This window comes from Oncorhynchus keta, chromosome 14, assembly GCF_023373465.1.
Source record: "Oncorhynchus keta strain PuntledgeMale-10-30-2019 chromosome 14, Oket_V2, whole genome shotgun sequence".
NCBI classification, from domain to species: Eukaryota; Metazoa; Chordata; class Actinopteri; order Salmoniformes; family Salmonidae; genus Oncorhynchus; species Oncorhynchus keta.
In genome coordinates this window covers 46,727,907-46,755,723 of record NC_068434.1, presented here as the reverse complement: position 1 = coordinate 46,755,723, position 27,817 = coordinate 46,727,907, and the positions used below count along the sequence as shown (strand labels likewise).

The 27,817-nt window shown below is 42.3% G+C and overlaps 1 protein-coding gene across 1 annotated transcript in view; it reads left to right on the top strand.

The window, feature by feature from the left end:
* Positions 1 to 355: 355 nt before the first annotated feature.
* The window catches only part of LOC118394269 (calcium-binding protein 7-like), a 66,481-nt gene continuing 39,019 nt past the window's right edge, over positions 356 to 27,817 (top strand). Inside the window, exons 1-2 of the mRNA XM_035787481.2 lie at positions 356 to 840; positions 1,210 to 1,449. Of these exons, the coding sequence (XP_035643374.1) occupies positions 1,338 to 1,449 (112 nt within the window). The 5' untranslated portion in view covers positions 356 to 840; positions 1,210 to 1,337. The remainder of the gene's footprint in view (positions 841 to 1,209; positions 1,450 to 27,817) is intronic.

Sequence of the window (27,817 nt, the reverse complement as noted above, 5' to 3'; positions counted from 1 at the left end):
GACCAACTCCATATTCATATTCATGGTTTTGGAATGAGATGTTCGACAACCAGGTGTTCACATACTTTTGGTCCTGTTTGCATCACATTCAGTGGTTTCTGGTCAACAACCTCAATGGCACACATGTCTGTTCAGTGTTTAACATTTGGTGTGCAATTTAAGGTTTCCGATATAAAAGGTCAAATGTATTAATTTGAGAGGAGATACACCAGGGGATAAATCATCGGTATGCTATTGTGCCTCGTTGTCATTAATCACAGCTCTCGTTGTTTATGTGATACCAGTGGAGCACGTGTGACGCTACGGGATTTAGTTGCGCGCTGTGTGGAATTCAGGTTGAACGCGTAGAGAAAGATGCACACACAGTTGAGTCAGGGTACGGAGTGTGTGTGGACGGGTGTGTGAGAGAGCTGATTATACACAGGGTCCAGGGCTGCGGTTCACAAGAGTCCCTTACCTGTGCGGAACAAATAGTGAATTGGAGATGAAAAGGCGCCCCCGTGCCAATGACCAAAATAAGGGCGAGCGAGGGCTTATGCTGAACGCATAGGCTATTTTAGTGAATGTTCTAACGATTCCTGAGACAGTTTTGAGTGAAGGTCAATTTGGACTCTTAATTCCTACTCTGTCAGTCTTTAATTTGTATTTTTCACCTGGATTTGTATCACTGTGTGATTTGTATCACTGAGTGCTCAATGGAAGAAGAAAATAACTTGCATCCAAGAGATCCAACAAGTGGCTGAATTAATATTATTTATCTGCATGAACGACTGGACAAAAACAACGGATTAAGCATCGTTGAATTGTCTCATTGTCTTTGTCTGCCTCTCTTCTACCGCAGTGAGTTAAACCGCTTTGTCTTTTTTATTTGCATGTTGCGCTGAAAGCTCACTGGCAGTGTGTCTCAGCAGATGGAGTCGCCGTGATGTGTTTAGTTTTGTTCAGCTAATAGCAATTATACGTGTGGCAATATAGGCATGTTTCAAAAGTTGCCAATTAATTCCCTCAACCTAGGCTTGATCCATCTCGCAATGTCTGTAAACATCACTGTCAACTATCCAGATAAATAAAAACGATATACTGTGACAACGTCACGTCTATAAAAAATAATAATAATCTATTAGGCTTCTTAGTGTTCATTTATCAAAGAACGGGGGAGGAATTCACGAATCTTCTCCTCTCTCCTGCCTCTCGATCCTGTGGCCACAGCGGTTCCTTCCTATCCATGGACCTGACCCCCGCACCCTCTTTGAAAGTAAAGTTGTGAACGACTCTCTGAAGAACCACTCATATGAAGACCAGGTCACAGGTGGCAGCCCCAGACCGTCACCGCAGCCATGCCTATCATGCATCCAATCACCTCCAATTTGATGTACCGGGGCATCTGCACTATCCCGGACATGCTCGCCTACCGAGCCCCGGTCAACCTGCCCGAGGACGAGGTTGAAGGTGAGGATGAGACTTTACCTGTTATATAATCAGCTCTGTTTCGGTTACCAGCTCTGATGGTATTCTGTTGCCTAGTCAATATATAATCATGGCTCTTTCAATGTGTGAAAAAATGTCAGGGTAAGGCAGTTGTATTCACTATAGGCTAATTGGTGTGGCTCTCAGCGAGCGGTTTGAGTTCATTCAGACGAAGTCGCTGTCAGCATTATCAGATTAAGCACCATGGACAGCGCCACTCAAAGCGTCTGCATTTCAAGCAGTCCCTCGCCTCACCGTGATAACAATGTGTGACACCGTTTAGACCACCCAACCACAGTAGATTGTCATTCACATATGTTTCGTTGCTTTTCTACCTCAACTTTATAATTTAATAAATTATGAAGCTATCAATTAATCAATTAATTTAATCATCAATCAGTGGGATAATTGTGTGTGGTTCGAGCTTCACCTGTTTGCAGGTGAAAGGGGAATTGTGAGAGGAGTGGGAATTGTGAGAGTAGTGAGATGTCCACATATTCAAAAGAGAGTGCTACAAGCCTGTCCACTGAGTCCACATATTTTGTTTATTGGTGTGTAATAGTGCCTTATTGTGAACTTGCTTATCAGTGACTGACCAGTACTTGTTCCGGTAAGAAGGCAGTACTAGCATTGACACTGTCTCTCGAACAAAAAGGTTAGAGATGTGTGTTAATGTATGTATTTCTGCACCCCGGCACACGTTGCCCAATAGCAATAATGTATGTATCCATATAAATAGCACTTGAAATGTAAACCCCTGGTAGACACATCATCTGTATTACACAGAAACCCTGTAGAGGAATCCTCTCAATGAGACAGAACACTCATGCGTACATTGTGACTGAAATCTCACACTGTAGTGGTGGAAATCACCTATTGTATGAAGTTTCCATTTTTTTATGTCAAGTGTACAAGTACAGTGAAATAGTACAGTCATTGTTTATTCCAAGGTACAGTATGTATTTAGTTTTGCTCTCTGATCTTTATTAGCCGATAGAACTTGCAGGATATCATGGAAGCCAATGTTTGTGGTAGCCATTATGCCTGGATTTACTGTTACTGTTGCTAGTAATGTTAGTAACCTTAGCACTCAGGTTAGCATGTGGCTAGCTATAGCTAACATTTCCCAACGAGATCATTTTAGCCAGTTTTCTTATATTTACATTTAATGAATACCATGATGGTAAAGGTTTATCTTGACTTTGTGTAACAGTATGAGAAATGTCAGAATAAAAGAAAAGAGAATGATTTATTTCAGCTTTTATTTCTTTCATTACATTCTCAGTGGGTCAGAAGTTTTCAAACACTCAATTAGTATTGGATAGCATTGCCTTTAAATTGCTTAACTTGAGTCAAACCTTTCGGGTAGCCTTCCACAATCTTCCCACTGTCACGATCGTCGTCCTCCTCATAGTTGGAAGGATCGGAGGACCAAAATGCAGCGTGGTATGTGCTCATCGTGAATTTAATGAACAGAGAACACTTGAACAAACTATACAAAACAATAAACGAATAACGACCATGAAGCGATAATAAGAACAGTGCTCACACAAGCAACGGACATAGACAATCACCCACAACCCACAATAACAAAACAGGCTACCTAAATATGGTTCCTAATCAGAGACAACGACTAACACTTGCCTCCGATTGAGAACCATTTCAGGCCAAACACAGAAACAGACAAACTAGACATCCAACATAGAATGCCCACTCAGATCACACCCTGACCAAACAAAACATAGAAACATACAAAGCAAACTATAGTCAGGGTGTGACACCCATAATAAGTTGGGCGAATTTTGGCCCATTCCTCCTGACAGAGCTGGTGTAACTGAATTAGGTTTGTAGGTCTGCTTGCTTGCACACACTTTTTCAGTTCTGCCCACACATTTTCGATAGGATTGAGGTCAGGGCTTTGTGATGGCCACTCCAATACCTTGACCTCGTTGTCCTTAAGCCATTTTGCCACAACTTTGGAAGTATGCTTGGGGTCATTGTCCATTTGGAAGACCCTTTTGCGACCAAGCTTTAACTTCCTGACTGATGTCTTGAGATGTTGCTTCAGTATATCCACATAATTTTTCTACCCCATGATGCCATCTATTTTGTGAAGTGCACCAGACAACATGATGCTACCACCCCCATGCTTCACGGTTGGGATGGTGTTCTTCGGCTTGCAAGCTTCCCCCTTTTCCTCCAAACATAACAATGGTCATTATTAACAGTTCTATTTTTGCTTCATCAAACTAGAGGACATTTCTCCAAAATAGTATTTCTCCAAAAATGCATCCACGGGTACACCTCCAATTGACACAAATGATGTCAATTAGCCTATCAGAAGCTTCTAAATCCATTACATAATTTTATGGAATTTTCCAAGCTGTTTAAAGGCACAGTCAACATAGTGTATGTAAACTTCTGACCCATTGGAATTGTGATACAGTGAATTTTAAGTGAAATGATCTGTTTGTAAACAATTGTTCGAAAAGCTACTTGTGTCATGCACAAAGTAGAAGTCCTACCCGACTTGTCAAAACTATAGTTTGTTAATTTAACTATTTAGAGTTTTAATTGAACTCTTTAATAATCACAAAAAATGTTACACTGAAAAATCTACACTAATTAACACTGGTGAATGTATGTATGTTCATGTTATGTTGCCTATTGTTTTTGTCGATGTACGTTTTTGGTTTATTGCGAGAAAAAAAGTAAAATAAAAAATAGAAAAAAATTAGAATAAGTCATGACAGAAAACCATTCAGAAAAGTGACTTCAAGAGACGGACACACGAATGAATACACAGCTGGAGTGAAGCCACTGTCCACAAAATAGCATACTAAGTCCTCATTGCTTTTGGAAAAAAAATCTGTGTGTATGTGGCACTCTGAATGAAGTCAACTTATCATCTGACCATATAATTTGATTGAATTGTTCTGTATCAGCAAAAAAAAAATACATACAGTTGAAGTCGTAAGTTTACATACATTTAGGTTGGAGTCATTTTCAACCACTCCACACATTTCTTGTTAACACTCAGTGGGGTAAAATAACCCCACTGTTGGATTCCAATATGAATTTCACATCACTTTGCAAGCCAGCATAATATGACTTGCAGGCCTGATGTGGCCTGTAGACTATGAGTTTCAGGGAACTGTATTAGGGTAAAACTAGGCACTCAAAAGATCTTATGAAATATGTATTGTATTATCTTAATTTAATTTTAATGACAACATATTTACTTAGGATCTCTATTGGTGAAGACCACAGGACTTAAAATGAATAAATGCAACAATCGTGTCTTTGTCACTAGCAAACAGTCATGGGTGGTAACTCAAAAATGAACTCGATAGGCACCTTGGGAAATGTGCAAATAATGCTTATAATCCTACAGCAGGGCTATTCAATTCTGGTTCTAGAGGTCCAACACACATCTGGTTTTGTATTTATGTATGGTTCTTCAGAGAACCTAAAATGTTTCCCCTATGGTATCGCTCTCAATAACCTTATTTGGTTCCAACTTGGACCTTTTATTTGTTAGGGTGTATAGAAACCCAGTGGATTAATCATCTCAATGATAGAGAAATGCTCACATTGTGACAGAAATCTCCTATTGTTGCGCTTCACTCAGTGTTGTGTTGTCTGGCTGGCTTACCCTTGTCACCTGATTGAGGTTTATGGATCAGCTACAGTATATTTATAGCTCGTATTTAAAGGGAACACAATTATACTGTAGTATTGAGTTCAGATAGAGAGAGGAAGAAAGGCTCAAGGCACTCAACCCACTCTCAAGTCCCAGTTTGAGACAGACAGCATTTGGCTGCATGGTTGAGCTTTGACAGATTGACTGACACTGTTGGTATATGGTGTCGCTTTTCGGTGTGAGAAGATGTATATCAGTGTACAAACAATTCAAATGCCTCACATTTAGGCTTATCTGACCATGACAGAATGCATGCATAAGTGTGAATGACAGCATCTGATTATGTCTTGCAGGTCAGGTCTTGAGAGAGACCTCACTGTGTGGTTACCAATGAGGAAATTCCCTGGGACAAAAACCAGATGAATAGCTAATTGAACCTGGAGTCACATATGCATGAACACACATGCACAGGGTCACACGTGCACACATGCACTCACTCACACTCGCTCTCACACACACTGTAAAGAAGGCACCGGAGAAGAAGGTTGATGTTTTACCTAACCAATTGTGTTTGTTTTGTTCGTTTCTTTGCGTTGTTTGTAACTTATTTTTTCTCTTATTTTGTACATAATGTTGCCGCTACCGTCTCTTATGACCGAAAATAACTTCTGGACATCAGGACTGCGATTACTCACCACGGACTGGCAGAATCCTTTTTTCCCTTTAACGAGTGTGACGAGCCCAACGTGAATTATATACTGCTCTCCTGGGAACAGGCCCAGATCCCCGTGATTTGCGTGAAGAGAAGGAGGAGGCCAAAGGGCGGGCTGCCTTCTGAGAATTCGTAGGCGATCGAATAAACCCCCACTTCCTTCCATTCTGCTAGCAAACGACCAATCTTTGGAAAATAAAATTATACTACCAACGGGACATTCAAAACTGTAATATCTTATGCTTCACGGAGTCGTGGCCGAACGACGACACAATCAACATACAGCTGGCTGGTTATACCAACGGCGTCTGGTAAGACAAGGAGCGGTGGACCATGTATTTTTGTAAATATCAGCTGGTGCACAATATCTAAGGAAGTCTTATCTGATGATAAGCTGTAGACCACACTATCCACCGAGAGAGTTTTTATCTGTATTTTTCGTAGCTGTTTTACATACCACCACAGACTGAGGCTGGCACTAAGACCACAATGAATGAGCTGTATTCTGCCATAAGCAAACAAGAAAATGATCACCCAGAGGCGGCGCTCCTATTAGCCGTGGAAACTTTCAGGGAAACTTAAATACATTTTACCAAATTTATATCAGCATGTTAAATGTGTAACCAGAGGGAAAAAAACTCTGGACCACCTTTACTTCACACACAGAGACGCATACTGTCACGTCTGCTCCCTCTCCGGCCTCTAGGTCCCCAGGCTCCTCGTTATGGCGCACACCTATCACCATCGCCTTGAGCACCTGCACGTCATCAGACTCACCTGGATTCCATCACTTCCCTGATTACTTTCCCTAAATATGTCACTCCCTTTGGTTCCTTCCACAGAGGTTATTGTTTCTGTTCCAATGTTAAGTTTGTGCGTTGTTCGTGTTTGTTTTGTTTATGTTGCGATTATTTATTAAAACACTCACTCCCTGAACTTGCTTCCTGACTCTCAGCACACATCATTACAGAATAACGCCTCACCTAAGGGAAGCATCAGGGAGTGTTTTTTGTTTTTTTGTTTCGGTGGAAATGATGTCGGGTCCGGAAGCCGCTCCAGGCTCTCATGCCTCAGCCGGATCGCCAGGCTCCCCTGTTACAGCCGGCTTGTCAGTCTTTCATGCCTTCACGGATTGCCAGGCTCCCCTGCTTCCACTGGCTCATCAGGCTCTCATGCCTCAGTCGATCTGTCAGGTTCCCGCACCCCAGCCGACAACAGATTCCCGAGCATCAGCAGGGGTGATCGGTCCACCCCTGATACCCGGGATCGTCCCTTTGGTTGGTGTCCTGCGGTTGGAGCTGAACGCACCGGTGAGGGGGAACCGTCACGTATGCTCTTTCCGGTGTTCTAGGTCACCATGCTCCCGTGTCTCAGCTGCACGGACAGGTTTCCCGTGCCTCAGCAAAGGTGACCGGTCGGTCCGCTCCTGATCCCCGGGATCATCATTTCGGTCAGCATCCTGCGGCTGGAGCCGTGCGTCGGGGAGGGGGTACTGTCACGTGTGCTCCCTCTCTGGCCCCTAGGTCAGCAGGCTGCTCATTATGGCGCACACCTGTCACCATTGTTACACGCACCTGAGTGTTATCAGACTCACCTGGACTCCATCACTTCCCTGATTACCTTCCCTATATATGTCACTCCCTTTGGTTCGTTCCCCAGGCCTTATTGTTTCTGTTCCTGTGTTAAGTCTGTGGGTTGTTCGTGTTTCTTGTTTTGTTTTATGTTTAAGTTAATTTATTAAATCACTCAATCCCTTAACTTGCTTCCCAACTCTCAGCGCACATCGTTACACATACAAAGCTCTCCCTCACCCTCCATTTGGAAAATCTGACCATAATTCTATCCTCCTGATTCCTGCTTACAGGCAAAAAATTTAAGCAGGAAGCACCAGTGACTCGATCAATAAAAAAGTGGTCAGATGAAGCAGATGCTAAGCTACAGGACTGTTTTGCAACCACAAACTGGAATATGTTCCGGGATTCCTTCAATGGTGTTGAGGAGGACACCACATCAGTCATTGGCTTCATCAGTAAGTGCATTGATGACGTCACCCCCACAGTGACCGTACGTACATACCCCAACCAGAAGCAATGGATTACAGCCAACGAGAGCATACAGGTTGCAGTAGTGGGTAGTATATGGGTCTTTGGTGACAAAACGTATGGCACTGTGATAGACTACATCCAGTTTGCTGAGTAGAGCATTGGAGGCTATTTTGTAAATGACATCGCCGAAGTCAAGGATTGGTAGGATAGTCAGTTTTACGAGGGTATGTTTGGCAGTATGAGTGAAGAAGGCTTTGTTGTGAAATAGGAAGCCGATTCTAGATTTAATTTTAGATTGGAGATGCTTCATGTGAGTCTGGAAGGAGATTTTACAGTCTAACCAGACACCTAGGTATTTGTAGTTGTCCACATGTTCTAAGTCAGAACTGTTTTCCAAATAATGATGCTAGTCGGGCGGACAGGTGCGGGCAGCAATTGGTTGAAGAGCATGCATTTAGTTTTACTAGCATTGAAAAGCAGTTGGAGGCCACGGAAGGAGTGTTGTATGGCATTGAAGCTCGTTTGGAGGTTTGTTAACACATTGCTGCAGGAGGTGCAGAGCAGTTGGCTGGGTTAGGGGTTGCCAGGAGGAAAGCATGGCCAGCCATAGAAAAATGCTTATTGAAATGATCGATTAGCGTAGATTTATCAGTGGTATCAGTGTTTCCTAGCCTCAGTGCAGTGGGTAGCAGGAAGGAGGTTCTCTTATTCTCCATGAACTTTACAGTGTCACAATTTTGGGGGGAATTAGTGCTACAGGATGCAAATTTCTGCTTGAAAAAGCTAGCCTTAGCTTTCCCAACTGACTTTTCTGAAAAGTTGCATATCGCGGGGGCTATTTGATGCTAATGCAGAACGCCACAAGATGTTTTTGTGCTGATCAAGGGCAGTCAAGCCTGGGGTGAACCAAGGGCTATATCTGTTCTTAGTTTTTTTTTAATTGAATGGGGCATGCTTATTTAAGATGGTGAGGAAAGCACTTTTAAAGAGCAACCAGGCATCCTCTACTGACGGGATGAGGTCAATATCCTTCCAGGATACCCGGGCCAGATCGATTAGAAAGGCCTGCTCGCTGAAGTGTTTTAGGGAGCATTTGACTGTGATGAGGGGTGGTCGTTTGACCGCGGACCCATTACGGACGCAGGCAATGAGGCAGTGATCGCTGAGATCCTGGTTGAAGACAGCAGAGGTGTATTTAGAGGGCATGTTGGTCAGGATGATATCTAAGAGGGTACCCATGGTTACAGGTTAGGGTTGCACCTGGTAGGTCTCTTGATAATTTGTGTGAGATTAAGGGCATCTATCTTATATTGTAGGACTGCCAGGGTGTTAAGCATAACCCAAGAATGATTGGTGGCAATCAATTCACATATGGTGTCCAGGGCACAGCTGGGGGCTGAGGGGGGTCTGTAATAAGCGGCAATGGTGAGAGACTTGTTTCTGGAAAGGTGGATGATTAAAAAGTTCAAATTGTTTGGGCACAGACCAGGATAGTATAACAGAACTCTGCTGGCTATCTCTGCAGTAGATTGCAACTCCGCCCCATTTGGCAGTTCTATCTTGTTCGAAAATGTTGTAGTTGGGGATGAACATTTCAGGATTTTTGGTGGCCTTTCTAAGCCAGGGTTCGGACACGGCTTGGACATCAGGGTTGGCGGAGTGTGCTAAAGCAGTGAATAAAGCAAACTTAGGGAGGAGGCTTCTGATGTTAACATGCATGAAACCAAGTCCTTTACGGTTACAGAAGTCAACAAATGAGATCACCTGGGGAATGGGAGTGGTGCTGGGGGCTGCAGGGCCTGGATTAACCGCTACATTACCAGAGGAACAGAGTAGTATAAGGGTATGGCTAAAGGCTATAAGAACTGGTCGTCTATTGCGTTCGGAACAGAGAGTAAAAAGAGCAGATTTCTAGGCATGGAAGAATAGATTCAAGACATAATGTACAGACAAGGGTATGGTAGGATGTGAGTACAGTGGCGGTAAACCTAGGCATTGAGTGACGATGAGAGAGGTTTTGTCTCTGAAGGCACCAGTTAAGCCAGGTGAGGTCACAGCATGTGTGGGGGGTGGACAAAAGGTCTATCTAAGGCATATTGGGCAGGCCTGGGGGCTCTACAGTGAAATCAGATAGTTATCACTAACCAAAACAGCAAAAGACAAGACATATTGACATTAGGGAGAGGCATGTGTAGCCGAGTGATCATAGGGTCCAATGAGTAGCAATAGGTGAGTCAGGGGGCCGATTCAGTAGTCGCTACTACGCTAGGCAAGCTGGAGACACGGCGATTCAGATAGCTAGCCGGGGCTAGCAGATAGGCCTTCGGCAACGTCGCAACGGAAGAGCCTGTTGAGACCACCTCAGACGATTACGTCAGCAGACCAGTCGTGATAGATCGGCGGGGCTCCGTGTTGGCAGTAAAGGGTGCAGGCCAATTGGCAAAAGAGGTATTGTAGCCCAAGAAATTAGCTGGTGGACCTCTTCGGCTAGCTGGGAGATGGGCCTAGCTCAAAGCTATCTTAAGACTAACTGGTGCTTGCTTCGGGACAGAGACATTAGCCAGGAGTAGCCACTCGGATTGCTGCTAGCTAGCAGCGATGCTCCGGTGTAAAGGTTCGGAGCTTGCAGTAGGCATCGGGAGATGTGGTAGAGAAAAAGCAATCCTATATGCTCTGGGTTGATATCGTGCTGTGTAGACTGGCAGGTATTGACCGAGCTGAGGCTGGCTGATGTCCAAGTTAATGGTGAAGACCGCTAGCAGTGGCTAACTGACTACTAGCTAGTAGCTAGTTAGCTGGCTAGCCTTTGATGGGAGTTCGGGTTCTAAAGTATAAAAATAGCAGATCCTTACCACATTGGGTGAGGCAGGTTGCAGGAGAGTATATTCAGTCAGTAGATGTAGTCAGATTAAAATATATACGAAATATATACAAAAACATTTTAGGAAAACCATATTTACACGGGACAGGACGGGACAAGACAAAACACACGTCTGACTGCTACACCATCTTGGATCATTTCTGGTCCAAGCACACCAGACAGTCGTGAAGAGGGCACGACAAAACCTATTCCTCCTCAGGAGACTGCAAAGATTTGGCATGGGTCCTCAGATCCTCAAACAGTTCTACAGCTGCACCATCGAGAGCATCCTGACGGGTTGCATCACTGCCTGGTATGGCAACTGCTCGGACTCCGACCGCAAGGCACTACAGAGGGGAGTGCAAACGGCCCAGTATATCACCGGGGCCAAGCTTCCTGCCATCCAGGAACTCTATACCAGGCTGTGTCAGAGGAAGGCCCTGAATATTGTCAGACTCCAGTCACCCAAGTCATAGAGTGTTCTCTCCGCTACTGCACGGCAAGAGGTACCAGAGCGCCAAGTCTAGGACCAAGAGGCTTCAAATCAGCTTCTACCCCTAAGCCATAAGACTCCTGAACATCTAATCAAATGGCTATCCAGAATATTTGCATTGCCCCCCCCACACACACCTCCTTCTCTTTTACACCACTGCTACTCTCTGTTGTTATCATCTATGCATAGTCACTTTAATAACTCTACCTACATATTACCTCAACTAACCGTTGCACCCACACATTGACTCTGTACCGGTACCACCCTGTATATAGTCTCGCTATTGTTATTTTACTGCTGCTCTTTAATAACTTCTTAGCCGTATTTTTTAAACTGCATTGTTGGTTAGGGGCTCGTAAGAAAGCATTTCACTGTAAGGTAACCTTCACTGTAACCTGTTGTATTCGGCGCATGTGACTAATACAACTTGATTTGATTTGACATGCACATACGCACTCACAAACACACACTCACACGTGCATGCATACACACACACAAGATGCGAGCAAGTACATGCACGCACGCACACACACACACACACACACACACACACACACACACACACACACACACACACACACACACACACACACACACACACACACACACACACACACACACACACACACACACACACACACACTTTGGACTCGGCACAGCACAGTAAACCCATTCTGTGCTGTGACTGGTTACAATTAGAAAAGCTGGCTGAAAAACGTGAATAACAAAAAAATTATTACATTTTGTATGGATGATGAGTTTCAACTCTCTGTAGACTGAGCATGTGATAAATCAACACTCCTCGACAGTGAGTTGTTTCAGAATATGTATCTCTCTCTCTCGCTTTACTAGCAAACATAGAGAAAAATATAAGATGAAATACACTACCTAGTTGCGTCTTTTGTCAAAAGACTTATTGATACTGAGACCAACGTATATTTAAGGGATGAGCCCTGAATTACGGAAATGACAGAAAATACACACATCAAAATATAAATAAACAGAAAGAAAAACACGGTCATAAAAAACAAACACATTCATCAGTAATAAGTTCCTCAATCAGCTTTCTGAATTGCCCTAGAGGCACCAGAACAACCAAACAGACATTTTTGGTACAGGTGGAGTTTTTGAAAAAGGGCGCTGTAATGAAAACATAACAATGTATCAACCTATGTGACATCAAAGAGGGCAAACCAACTTTCTGGTAGAGAAATCAGTGATGAATGTACTAAAACTGTGCCCGTAATAAAGCATAAACTGCATTTAATGATAAACTGCATGTAACGGCTTTAATGAAGTTGAAGTCTAGGACCAATAGGAACATCGACTGAATAATCTGCTTTCTACTATTTAGTGTGAGGATGACCTATTTCTAGAGAACAAGCCCATTTTTGTTAGCAGCTTCTAACTCATCAATATGCTATTAAATGACATCTTTTCATCTTTCCAAATGCCAAGATATTTGTAAGCAGGGACATGATCAATATGGACACCATCCAAAGGAGATACAGTATGCTTAAATCATTATTTTATTTTTATTCGTTATTTTTATGCACTCTAGAGAACAACATGTACTTACTTTTCCCTGCATTCAGTACTACTCTGAACAAAAATATAAACACAGCATGTAAAGTGTTGGTCCCATGAGCTGAAATAAAAGATCTCAGAAATTTTCCATATGCAAAAAACGTATTTCTCTCAAATTATATCCACAAATGTATTTACATCCCTGTTAGTGAGCATTTCTTCTTTGCCAAGATAATCCATCCATCTGACAGTTGTGGCATATCGACAAGCTAATTAAACAACATGATCATTAAACAGGTGCACCTTGTGCAGGGGACAATATAGGCCACTCTAAAATGTGCAGTTTTGTCACACAACACAATGCCACAGAGGGAGCGTGCAATTGGCATGCTGACTGCAGCAATTTCCACCAGAGCTATTGCCAGATAATTGAATATTAATTTGTCTACCACAAGCTGCCTCCAATGTAGTTTTAAAGAATTTGGAAGCTATTAACCTGTGGGATTGTCTGAGAACAGCCAACCAGACAGCTGATAAAACTGTGGGTTTGCACAACCGAATAATTTCTGCTGAAACCATCTAAGCCTAAGGGAAGCTTATCTGTGTGCTCGTCGTCCTCACCAGGGTCTTGAACTGACTGGAGTTCAGCATTGTAACCAACTTTAGTGGGCAAATGCTCACCTTCGATGCCCACTGGCACGCCGGAGAAGTGTGCTCTTCATGGATGAATCCCGGTTTCAACTGTACTGGCAGATGGCAGACAGAAAGTATGGCGTCGTGTGGGCAAGCGGTTTGTTGATGTCAACGTGGTGAACAGAGTGCCCCGTGTTGGCGGTGGGGGTATGGGCAGGCATACGCTATGGACAACAAACACAATTGCATTTTATCTATGGCAATTTGAATGCACAGAGATACCGTGATGAGATCCCGAGGCCCATTGTCGTGACATTCATCCGCCGTCATCACCTCATGTGTGAGCATGATAATGCACAGCCCTATATCGCAAGGATCTGTACACAATTCCTGGAAGCTGAAAATGTCTCAGTTCTTCCATGGCCTGCATATTCACCAGACATGTCACCCATTGAGCATGAATAGGATGCTCGAGTTTGATGTGTGGTCCAGTTTCTGCCAATATCCAGCAACTTTGCATAGCCATACAACATTCCACAGGACACAATCAACAGCCTGATTAACTCTATTCGAAGGAGATGTGTTGCGCTGCATGAGGCAAATGGGGGTCACATCAGATACTGACTGGTTTTCTGTTCCACGTCCCTACTTTTTTTAAAGGTATCTGTGACCAACAGATGCATATCTGTATTCCCAGTTCTGTGAAATCCAATTGACTTATTTCAATTGACTGATTTTCCCATGTGAGCTGTAACAAAGTAAATTCATGGACATTTTGGCTTGTTGCATTTTACATTTTTGTTCAGTGTAATTTCAGGTCAATATATTTTTTCTCTAATACAATGAAGGCAGACTGTAGTTCAGATAGAGCCTGGTCAACCATGGGTGTAATAGCATAAACAACAGTATCAGCAAGTGCGATGACCTGGTATTAAACCTGACTGATGTACATTTAGAATACATTGAAAAAATTAAGAAAGATCTTAGCTGAGAATTAATCAGGGATTCTAATATTTTAGCTAGGCAAGAAAGTTTTGAAATAGGGTGATTAATCATTTAGGTTACAAGGGTCATCAACTTTGGGAAGGGGGAGTGCATGGGTTGCCTTCCAAACCTTGGGTGTAGTACCAGATATAATAGTCAGGTAAAAAATATGGGTTAATATTTCAGCAATCAGGAGGGCAGAGTTGAAGAAAAAATTGATCAAGCATATCAAATCAAATTATTATTTGTCACATGCCCCGAATACAAATTCAGACTTACGAGACCCTAATCAACAATGCAGTTTTAAAAAATACAGATAAGAAATAAAAGTAACAAGTAATTGAAGAGCAGCAGTAAAATAACAATAGCGAGACTATATACAGGGGGGTACTGGTACAGAGTCAATGTGTGGGGGCACCGGTTAGTTGAGGTAATATGTACATGTAGGTAGAGTTATTAAAGTGACTATGCATAGATGATAACAACAGAGTAGCAGCGGTGTAAAAGAGGGGGAGGTCTGGGGGGGGGCAATGCAAATAGTCTGGGTAGCCATTTGATTAGCTGTTCCTGAGTCTTATGGCATAGGCACTGCATATAGCTTCACATTCGGTTGTAGTTTGTTATTTTTGTTCCGTGTTTATCTAATAAATAATGTACGCTTACCACGCTGCACCTTGGTCCAATCCATCTCTAAACAATCGTGACACATATCTAGAATGATAGAGATTAACTTTTTGATGTCACTCACCATTATTGAAATGACCTTGCTTCTCAACAAATCAATGAGTTAATTCTGTTTTCTTGTGGCCAAGGTAGTGTGACTCGAGGTCCCTTTTTGGATGGGGTAAGGTGCTCTTTCGTGACTGGATCAAATTGTGCCATCAGTTCAACCTCTTTGAGAAAATTCCCATTTGATGGAGAGTACAGTGTTTCTGTGTGTCCCCTTAGTGTCAGATTTCTAATTGCCAGAGACTGCACAATGGCTGTCAGACGTGTCAACACCGCTCTCCATCTTATCCTCCCAGCCTCCATACAGTGGGGCAAAAAAGTATTTAGTCAGCCACCAATTGTGCAAGTTCTCCCACTTAAAAAGATGAGAGAGGCCTGTAATTTGCATCATAGGTACACTTCAACTATGACAGACAAAATTAGGAGAAAAAAAAATCCAGAAAATCACATTTCAGGATTTTTAATGGATTTATTTGCAAATTATGGTGGAAGATAAGTATTTGGTCACCTACAAACAAGCAAGATTTCTCTCACAGACCTGTAACTTCTTCTTTAAGAGGCTCCTCTGTCCTCCACTCGTTACCTGTATTAATGTAGGATTTTTAATGAATTTATTTTCCATCTCATGCTTATCAATTGTTTCCCATTTTTTGATCCTCATTACCAGTTCTTTCCATGTTTTCATGCAGTTTTGGTGTTCAGGGGCCTCATTTATAAACGTTGCGTAGGCTTGCATGTTTCCAGTCTGTCAGTCCTGAGTTTGCTAAATTAATTTTCTTCTTAGAAAAGAGTTTGCTGCAGAAGCAGAAGAGGCTGCTGTTTCTTTCAGAATACACCAATCAACTTCTAGGGATTTTTTTCACCACTCACCAAGGTCTTCCTGAAATACTGCTGGTGGCAACTTCTTCCATCGCTCTCATTCCTTGGGAAAACAAAGATAGGGGGTACCTCACTTGGTCCTCTGCAAACTAGTTGTGTCCCAATGCTGTCACTCAGAACTGAAGGCCAGTCAGCAGGGTCTGTAGACAGTGGTTCATCCTCAGCAGCAGGTTTTGGTGGGGATGCTGCTAAAGGCATTTCTAATGGAGATCACAAGGGCATTAGTTAACACACGTTATTCACAGCATTTCTAGTGGTGGAACATCCCACATACAAACCCAGTAATAATAGAATCATCAATGTTACCTACAATATGGAAACTTAAAACTTTGCAAAAGGGAAAATATTTATACACCTGAAGAATCCTGCTGGGGAGAAGTGGAAGCAAATGGGTCTTCATCCTCAGGCTCAGACAACATTTGCGAAGACACCTGTGTGGCTGAGGAGGTGGATGGCTCCTTATCCTGAGGTGCCAATATAATTTTTGAAGAGGCCTGTGTGGCGAAGGAGGTAGAGGACTCCTCATCCTGGCCAGTGCCAGAGGGTGCTCCAAAATATTTCAGAAGTGCCTCCTGAATTTGCATTGAAGGACAGTATACATACATTTGTTGCACAATTAAATATACATGTCATTATGCCCAATTTATCAAACTTTCAGAATAGGAACCAAATGAACCATACAAACTCCTTGGCTAATATTAGGCATAAGACACCCCAAAAGACAACAAAAGATACAAAATATCAGCGTAATATAGACGTATTTTAAGTTAGCCTACAGCATTGGAAATTCCCCTTACTGAGCTCAGGACCTAGTCAATACAATCACAGAAAACCTTTATGATGTCACCTAAATGAAAGTTAACCAAATTAATAATGTGCTAGTTAGGTTGTAATCGTTTTGCTGCAGGCTACATACATTATCATGATGAAACTGTGTGAAATGATATCCAATGTTATGAAAGCAAGTAGGACAGAAAACGGAATATTGTCGCTCTATGTGTAATAGCATAGCAAGCAATATAGCAACGTAGGCTAACAAACGTAAGTGTTATACTAGCCTATTTCATTACATGCATAATATTATACTCATAAAATTATGACATAAAGTTGAAATCGGAAGTTTTTACATACATAATTTCTTGTTAACAAACTATAGTTTTGACAAGTCGGTTACGACATCTCCTTTGTGCATGACACAAGTCATTTTTCCAACAATTGTTTACAGACAGATGATTTCACTTATAATTCACTGTATCACAATTCTAGTGAGTCAGAAGTTTACATACACTGAGATGACTGTGCCTTTAAACAGCTTGGAAAATTCCATAAAATGATGTCATGGCTTTAGAAGCTTCTGATAGACTAATTGGCATCATTTGAGTTGTGGTCCTTCTGTAGCTCAGTTGGTAGAGCATGGCGCTTGTAACGCCAGGGTAGTGGGTTCGATTCCTGGGACCACCCATATGTAGAATGTATGCACACATGACTGTAAGTCGCTTTGGATAAAAGCGTCTGCTAAATGGCATATATTATTATTATATTATTGAGTCAATTGGAGGTGTACCTGTGGATGTATTTCAAGGCCTACCTTCAAACTCAGTGTCTTTGCTTGACATCATGGGGAAATCAAAAGAAATCAGCCAAGACCTCAGAAAAAAAATTGTAGACCTCCACAAGTCTGGTTCAGCCTTGGGAGCAATTTCCAAACGCCTGAAGGTACCACGTTCATCTGTACAAACAATAGTATGCAAGTATAAACACCATGGGACCATGCAGCCATCATACCGCTCAGGAAGAAGACGCATTCTGTCTCCTAGAGATGAATGCACCTTGTGTGAAAAGTGCTAATCAATCCCAAAACAACAGCAAAGGACCTTGTGAAGATGCTGGAGGAAACATGTACAAAAGTGTCTATATCCACAGTAAAACAAGTCCTATATCAACCTAAGCTGAAAGGCTGCACAGCAAGGAAGACTGCTGCTCCAAAACCGCCATAAAAAAAACCCAGACTACGGTTTGCAACTGCACATGGGGGACTAAGATCGTACTTTTTGGAGAAATGTCCTCTGGTCTGATGAAACAAAAATAGAACTGTTTGGCCATAATGACCATTGTTATGTTTGGAGGAAAAAGGGGGAGGCTTGCAAGCCGAAGAACACCATCCCAAACGTGAAGCATGGGCGTGGCAGCATCATGTTTTGGGGGTGCTTTGCTGCAGGAGGGATTGGTCCACTTCACAAAATAGATGGCATCATGAGGCAGGAAAATTATGTTGATATATTGAAGCAACACTTCAAGATCAGTCAGCAAGTTAAAGCTTGGTCGCAATTGGGTCTTTCAAATGGACAATGACCCCAAGCATACTTCCAAAGTTGTGGCAAAATGGCTTAAGGGCAACAATGTCAAGGTATTGGAGTGGCCATCACAAAGCCCTGACCTCAAACCTATAGAAAATGTGTGGGCATAACTGAAAAAGTGTGCGCGAGCAAGAGGCCTAAAAACCTGACTCAGTTACACCAGCTCTGTCAGGAGGAATGGGACAAAATTCACCCAACTTATTGTGGGAAGCTTAGACCTTTTCTTATCCATTTGTGTTGATTTAGCACTTGAGCATCAATATATTACCCATCTCCTAACACTGTCAACCAAGAGTCAAGACTAAACCAATTCACCTTGTTGGTGTGCAGACTGGTTTTATATTATTCTTAACAATTTCGCACAAACCAGAAAAAAATGCAACAATATGTCTGTGAAACAATATATTCACAGTATTATGAATGAATTGTGATTTCTTTGGTAGCATTTCGTAGTGTGAATGATTTGACTAATTGCATTAGTACTGTACAAAGTTAGAGGTGTGATATTTGATAGATTCCCCCGCTCCCACTACCTCGGGCTTCCAGTGGGGAGACCTGAGGTCAACCTACCCCCGCCCCCTCCCCATCTCATACTCCTGAGTGGGAGACCTTCCCAGGCAGTAGCCTGCCTACCTCACAAACTAGAATCAGGGAACCCAATCCGACAAGGTTAATTGACAAACAGTCCCACACGTTGACATGATATCATTGACGTGCCGTGCAAATGATCAACAGCAAACTGATTGCCCATACCTAAATCCGTTGCTGCTTGCCGGAACCAAGTCGATCAATCTCTCCAAATAAAACTATATTCCGTGTCCTCTAGATGTGCAGAACATTGCAATGCACTAAAATAATTAAACTCTTCACATAGAATAAAAATAATTTGACAAAAAAATGTAAAGGAGGAAAACTTCTTAAGGGCTGCTGCTCATGGAATTGGTTGCTAGGAGATGTATGTCGTAAGAGCAGCATGTCAGTGGTAACATTGTTCTTTGCAGTGTCATTTACATGATTATATCATTCGCTCCTTTAGTCTACCCTGTCACTCCCACATCAGCGACATTAGACAGTGTCAAATGTCTTCAGAGCATATCACATAGCATTGTGTTTGCGCACCAATTGCATGTTGTGGTTTTTGAGAGAAGACAAGACTGAATCAAACATTTTTAGTGGTACAAAGTGTTAGGGTGTTCTGAGTGAGGAGTTTTTGATTTATGAAGTTCAAATGGATCTCGATCTCTAGCTGTCTAGCAACCATAAATCTCCATTTGACAGGGGAATAGTGGCAATTTAATGCAAGATTCACAATAAAAAAGTATTCATGTATTATTCTGGTGTGTTATGCTTGACCCAATTCAGTTCTCCACCACAAAACATCAGCAAATGGCAAAAAAAGTAGAACCAGCTCTTCTTTTATACTATGATTTGTCTGTTAAGATGTTCAATGTTTGATTATTATTTTTTAAAATTTAAGGAATAGTTTCACCATATTAAAACAGGGTTGACCTTAAAATGAAGGAATAATCACTAATCACATTAAATAAATAATAGTTTTCAGAAATGACTGTCAAAGCAACAAAAATAACTAGCCTTTATTATGATGATGAATACTTGGAGATATGTTGGGATTAAGTGGGTTAAAATCCCCCTAGAAGTCACAGAGTCACAAATGCAGAATTCCTTTAGCAAGTATTTTATTCATATTAACAATCAGATTGATTGAATTCTCCATGTGGTCTATATTAAATGGCACTTTATTTATTCTAACAGGCTTTGAAAATGCAATTTTGGTGCACAATCTTTACTCAAAATATCCAAAAGATATAAAAGGCATTCATTTTATGAGACAACCCTTTTATTTGTAGTCTACAATAGCCTCAGGCTCTTTGAACAGACACCGTTTCATTTTGAATTTGTCTAATGATATGAGACTAAATGAAAGGTACTGGCTCACTGCAATCAGCCTCTTTCAAAATGAGCTAAGCCGCTAAGGCTTAACACACAAATCTGTGCCAGACGGCTAGGCCATGGTGGGTAGTGTTTCAGACAGACAAATTATAAAAACTGTTTTATAAAAAGACACATCCTTTTAAGCAGCTGTGTGAATCACTATAATCACAAGTGTGCTTATTTTGAACAATTTGAATACTCACCATTCAAGATTTTAATCAAAATGTAGGAGCAAAGTTGGGGTGGGAGAAGATTGCACAGAATTTACGTCCAATAGTACATAAACTCTTTAATGTACAATCCCTATTTGGCTTCTGAGTCTGTTGGGGGGAGGGGGAGAATTGTCTCTGGTTGTCAGAGATCTTAAATGATTCAGCATCAGCCAGGCGATTGAGGAGGCAGGGAGGGGTCAAATTGGTGTGTGAGAGGGTATGGCCGACTAATGACACACATAGCCCAAAACTAGATTTTCAATTACCAGCTTGAACACTCAGGAGGATGAGGCAACCAGCATCGCTCTCCCAACGCCTGAGAGGGGTTGTCAAAATCTATAATTGGAACAGAATAGAATGCAATTTTTTGTTGCTCTGGAGGCTTAAGTGTATGTGGGATAACATATTGCAAATGTACAAAAAGACTAGGATTATGGTGATGTGATCTCAACATTTCCTCCTACACTACTGGGGAGGAAGGAGGGTTGATCCTATTCAAAACAGATTCCCATCATCCTCAAATATGATGAAAGCCAGATGTATGGGAGGGAGACAGTACACAGAGATTACCGGGATAGCATCTATGTAAATCATCCTCAATGATGTCTGAGGTGAATACGATTGCACCCTAGCACTGATCCACTTTCGCTGTAGCAAGCCCATGAGCAGCCCACAATTGGCAAAGGAAGCGGCCCAATGTGCATACTGTTCATTGGCTTTGCAGTGGGCCGACACCTCAATTAGCGCCATATAATATATGCCATTTAGCAGACGCTTTTATCCAAAGCGACTTACAGTCATGTGTGCATACATTCTACGTATGGGTGGTCCCGGGAATCGAACCGACTATCCTGGCATTACAAGCGGCATGCTCTACCAACTGTGCTACAGAAGGACTATTGGCCATATTGACTTGGTTAACCATGGACGGTGTTGTGATGCTAGTGGCATTGGTGGTAGACATGGGTCCAATATCAGCTGCCTCATAACCGCCAGTTGTCCGATAAATGCTTGCTAGCTCGCCCACAACCACTGATTTAGGTTTCCCACCTTTTTAAAACTCTCCCAAGCAAACATTCCACACTCCTTAAGTCATATTCATAGGTAGGCATGCCAAAAGCTCTCTCTTGATCACTGTCAGGTTAACTAACAAATGCAACTGTTTATATAGCGAGTGCGCTAGCGTACCCCTTTGGGATAAACTGTTTTACAGACTCATCATTGTAAAGTGTCTGGAATCATCTAAATCAACCAAATGAACAGTCACATCTCTCCATCACCGTGCCTCAGGAACTGTGATGGGCTTCCACCTTGATTCATTAGGAAAACCAAATGGCTGTCATCTAGGATTGAGATACTATTGGCTGTCGTCCTCCAGAGACAGGGAGCTGAGGCAAATCTAACAGGAAGTGACTTCAATAATAGAACACGAATAAGAAGAAGTCTATCTCATGTGCTTCTCTGAGACACATAGTAATACTACTCAGCCTGTATTGTAAGATTGTCTTTCAGTTTATCTTAGTAGCTGTAGGAAAGACATTGTTTTCTTATTTTCTACCAGGTTGTATTTTTTACTGCAGCAGAAGCGCAACAACTGTTAAATGCAGAAAAGTGCATGTCTATGAATGTACAATGTATTTGCTTTTATGCACTCTCTATTGTTTTGATTGACAAACTCACTTTGGATCTCAAAACCATTTCACAATGACAGCAGTGTATTCCTAATGACACTGACAGCCTGCAAGGCTATGTTGATATTTATGTTGCTCCCCTTGTAAGTGCAGAGGAAACACTGACAATAGCTGATAACCTCAAGGTGAAGGTTTTCTTTCCATTTCTGTGGAAATACTTGAGTGAATGCAAATGGGGATATTTAAAGACTCTGGCATATGCTCATTAGGCTTAGGCAGAAATGATGAACATAATGTCTGCCTGTGCAGAATTTGTGGGTGTTGTGGGGGTGTATTTTCAAGGGGTCAAACATCACCCGTCCTTTGAAAACATATGCTGCCGTGGTGTTAATGACAACAACACATACTGTAACAGTGACCAATCTTCATTGCAAAGATGTGTTGGCTGGTTATCAGGTTCTCTGGGTGCAGGAGGACCAAATACACATACTGTACCTTACACTAAAAGAGCAACTTGTTACTCCTGATCGTTGAGAATCTATAATCTATTTAGTCCACCCCAAGGCTTTACTTGTTTCCCAAGGGTAATGAATAACAAATTATTACTTTTGATATTGCCGGTAGACTTACAGTATGTTAATAGTTTATGGAGTTATAAGGAATCAGGGTTAAGGATTTCATACAAAACTAAGATGTGAAAAGTGTGAATTTAAAATTCTATAAGCTCTACGTTTTATTTAATCAATGCCATCACGTTTCCCATCTTCTGTCAAGGCCATGTAACAATACGAGGTGTATCCGGAAAAATTTCTGTCTATAACCCTGCATTGTCCACATCTAACAAGGAGTTGAGTTATGAGCCATCGACGGTACTCACAGTCCTGTCATCATGCAACTAGTATTGAACAAGATGACAATATGCCATCGGCCTATTGAGCTATCACAGCATCAGAGATGTATGACTTCAGTGCCATGCTACTCAAGAGAAGTTGCACTGTAATGAACAGTTGGAAGATGGTAAGGATGACTTACACTCCCTCTCTCTCCTTTGCAAGAGGATGATGAAGTGAATTGCAAGATTACTTGTTTGACAAAATGTAAATCAATTGTGTAGTGCCCACCAGGGTTGGGGTCAATTCCATTTAAATTCCAGCCAGTTCAGAAAGTAAACCAAATTCAAATTCCAACATTTCCTCATTGAAGAACATTGCAAGATAATGAAATTCCAACTCCAATTATGCCTACAGAAATTACTGGAATTAAAATTAAATTGACCCCAACCCTGGTACCCACCCATATTTGTTCATGTTTTGTAGTACTACTGATTGATGAGACAGAAGCAGTAGAAACAGAAATGTCTACATCTAAATTAAAACATGGATGGAGGTGAGAAAAAAATAGGCAGCCATTGAAACAGAGAGATAAAGATTGTATGTCTAATAAATGTTTTTTTAAAAATGAAAATAACATAATTTACTTTCCTGAGCCTCAGTCTGATTGTGTGGGCATGTTAATACAAATGTAAATACATATACACAGATCTGATTGGCAGATAGGATCATCTAGACCAGGGTTTCCCAAACTCGGTGCTGGGTTTTTGTTTTTTTCCCTAGCACTACAGATCTGATTCAAATAATCAAAGTTTGTTGATAAGTTGCTTATTTGAATCAACTGTGTCATGCTAGGGCAAAAACCAAACCATGTTCCCAGGGGTGTCCTGGGACTGAGTTTGGGAAACTCTGATCTAGATCAACGTTTCCCAACTCCAGTCTTCCAGTACACCCAACAGAACATCATTTTTTTTTGTAGCCCTGGACAAGCACACCTGATTCCACTTGTAAACTAATCATCAAATCATCAAGCCCTCTATGAATTGAATCAGGTGAGTTTGTCTGGTGCAATAACAAAATATGTGCTATTGGGGTTACCTGAGGACTGGAGTTGAGAAATTGATCTAGACTCTAGACTAGAGCTTACCCCTTCAAAGTAGGATGAAAAACACAGTTGAAGTCATGAAACACACTTAGGTTGGAGTCATTAAACTCCTTTTTCAAACACTACAAATGTTTTAACAAACTATAGTTTTAGTAAGTCGGTTAGGACATTTCCAACAAAAAATTAGTATAATTTGTATGAAAAGTATAATTCACTGTATCACAATTTCAGTGGGTCAATGTCAATTCCAATTCCAGTGGGTTACATACTGTGCCTTTAAACAGCTTGGAAAATTCCAGAAAATTATGTCATGGCTTTAGAAGCTTCTGATAGGCTAATTGACATCAAATGAGTAAATTGGAGGTGTACCTGTGGATGTATTTCAAGGCCTACCTTCAAACTCAGTGCCTCTTTGCTTGACATCATTGGAAAATCAAAAGAAGTGTAAATATTTGTATGAACATAACAAGATTCAAGAAATGCGACATAAACTGAACAGGTTCCACAGACATATTACTAACAGAAATTGTATAATGTGTCCCTGAACAAATGGGGGGTCAAAATCAAAAGTAACAGTATCTGATGTTGCCACCAGCTGCATTAAGTACTGTAGTGCATCTCCTCCTCATGGACTGCCAGTTCTTGCTGTGAGATGTTACCCCACTCTTCCACCAAGGCACCTGCAAGTTCCACATGTCTGGGGGGAATGGCCCTAGCCCTAGCCCTCACCCTCCGATCAAATCAAATCACCAAATCAAATCCATTTTTATTTGTCACATACACATGGTTAGCAGATGTTAATGCTAGTGTAGCGAAATGCTTGTGCTTCTAGTTCCAACAATGCAGTAATAACCAACGAGTAATCTAACCTAACAATTTCACAACATCTACCTCATGCACACAAGTGTAAAGGGATGAAGAGTATGTACATAAAGATATATGAATGAGTGATGGTACAGAACGACATAGGCAAGATGCAGTAGATGGTATCGAGTACAGTATATACATATGAGATGAGTAATGTAGGGTATGTAAACATATTAAGTGGCATTGTTTAAAGTGGCTAGTGATACATTTTTTTTACATAATTCCAATATTAAAGTGGCTGGAGTTTAGTAAGTATGTTGGCAGCAGCAACTCGATGTTAGTGGTGGCTGTCTGATGGCCTTGAGATAGAAGTGGTTTTTCAGTCTCTCGGTCCCTGCTTTGATGCACCTGTACTGACCTCGCCTTCTGGATGATGGCGGGGTGAACAGGCAGCAGCTCAGGTGGTTGTTGTCCTTGATGATCTTTTTGGCCTTCCTGTGACATCGGGTGGTGTAGGTGTCCTGGAGGGCAGGTAGTTTGCCCCCGGTGATGCGTTGTGCAGAGCTAACTACCCTCTGGAGATCCTTACGGTTGTGGGCGGAGCAGTTTCTGTACCAGGCAGTGATATAGCCCAACAGGATGCTCTAGATTGTGCATCTGTAAAAGTTTGTGAGTGCTTTTTTGCAAGCCAAATTTCTTCAGCCTCCTGAGGTTGAAGAGGTGCTGCTGCGCCTTCTTCACCACGCTGTCTGTGTGGGTGGACTAATTCAGTTTGTCTGTGATGTGTACGCCGAGGAACTTAAAACTTACTACCCTCTCCACTACTGTCCCGTCGATGTGGATAGGGTGGTGCTCCCTCTGCTGTTTCCTGAAGTCCACGATCATCTCCTTTGTTTTGTTGACGTTGAGTGTGAGGTTATTTTCATGACACACACTCCGAGGGCCCTCACCTCCTCCCTGTAGACCGTCTCGTCATTGTTGGTAATCAAGCCTACCACTGTAGCGTCGTCTGCAAACTTGATGATTGAGTTAGAGGCGTGCATGGCCACGCAGTCGTGGGTGAACAGGGAGTACAGGAGAGGGCTCAGAATGCACCCTTGTGGGGTCCCAGTGTTGAGGATCAGCGGGGTGGAGATGTTGTTACCTACCCTCACCACCTGGGGGCGGCCCGTCAGGAAGTCCAGTACCCAGTTGCACAGGGCGGGGTCGAGACCCAGGGTCTCGAGCTTGATGACGAGTTTGGAGGGTACAATAGTGTTAAATGCTGAGCTGTAGTCGATGAACAGCATTCTCACATAGGTATTCCTCTTGTCCAGGTGGGTTAGGGCAGTGTGTAGTGTGGTTGCGATTGCGTCGTCTGTGGACCTGTTGGGGTGGTAAGCAAATTGAAATGGGTCTAGTGTGTCAGGTAGGGTGGAGGTGATATGGTCCTTGACTAGTCTCTCAAAGCACTTCATGATGACGGAAGTGAGTGCTACGGGGCGGTAGTCGTTTAGCTCAGTTACCTTTCTTGGGAACAGGAACAATGGTGGCCCTCTTGAAGCATGTGGGAACAGCAGACTGGGATAAGGATTGATTGAATATGTCCGTAAACACACCAGCCAGCTGGTCTGTGCATGCTCTGAGGACGCGGCTGGGGATGCCGTCTGGGCCTGCAGCCTTGCGAGGGTTAACACATTTAAATGTTTTACTCACGTCGGCTGCAGTGAAGGAGAGTCCGCAGGTAGCGGGCCTTGTCAGTGGCACTGTATTGTCCTCAAATTGAGCAAAGAAGTTGTTTAGTCTGTCTGGGAGCAAGACATCCTGGTCCGCAATGGGTCTGGTTTTCTTTTTGTAGACCGTGATTGACTGTAAACCCTGCCACATAACACTTGTGTCTGAGCTGTTGAATTGCTACTCTACTTTGTCTCTATATTGACGCTTAGCTTTTTTGATTGCCTTGCGGAGGGAATATCTACAGTGTTTGTATTCGGTCATGTTTCCGGTTACTTTTCTCCGGTTAAAAGCAGTGGTTTGCGCTTTCATTTTCCAGCTAATGCTGCCATCAATCCACAGTTTCTGGTCTGGGAATGTTTTAATAGTTGCTGTGGGTATCACATCGCCGATGCACTTGCTAATTAACTCGCTCACCGAATCAGTGTATTGATCAATGTTGTTGTTTGACGCAATGCGGAAAACATATCCCAATCCACGTGATCGAAGCAATCTTGAAGCGTGGAATCAGATTGGTCAGAACAGCGTTGAACAGACCTGAGCGCGGGAGCTTCCTGTTTTAGTCTCTGTCTATAGGCAGGGAGCAACAAAACGGAGTCGTGGTCAGCTTTTCCGAAAGGAAGGCCGGGGAGGGCCTTATATGCGTCGCGGAAGTTAGAATAACAATGATCCAGGGTTTTACCATTCCTGGTAGCACAATCAATATGCTGATAGAATTTAGGGAGTCTTGTTTTCAGATAAGCCTTGTTAAAATCCCCAGCTACAATGAATGCAGCCTCAGAATATGTGGTTTCCAGTTTACATAGAGTCAAATAAAGTTTGTTCAGGGCCATCGATGTGTCTGCTTGGGGGGATATATGCGGCTGTGATTATAATCAAAGATAATTCTCTTGGTCGGTAATGTGGTCGACATTTGATTGTGAGGAATTCTAAGTCAGGTGAACAGAAGGACTTGAATTCCTGTATGTTTTTATGATCACACCACGTCATGTTAATCTTAAGGCATACCCCCCTGCCCCTCTTCTTACCAGAAAGATGCTTGTTTCTGTTGGCGCGATGCGTGAAGAAACGAGCTGGCTATACCGACTCTGATAGCATGTCTCGAGTGAGCCATGTTTCCGTGAAGCAAAGAACATTACAGTCTCTTATGTCTCTCTGGAATGCTACCCATGCTCAGATTTCATCAACCCTGTTGTCAATAGGCCGGACATTGGTAGTATGCTAGGGAGTGGTGTGC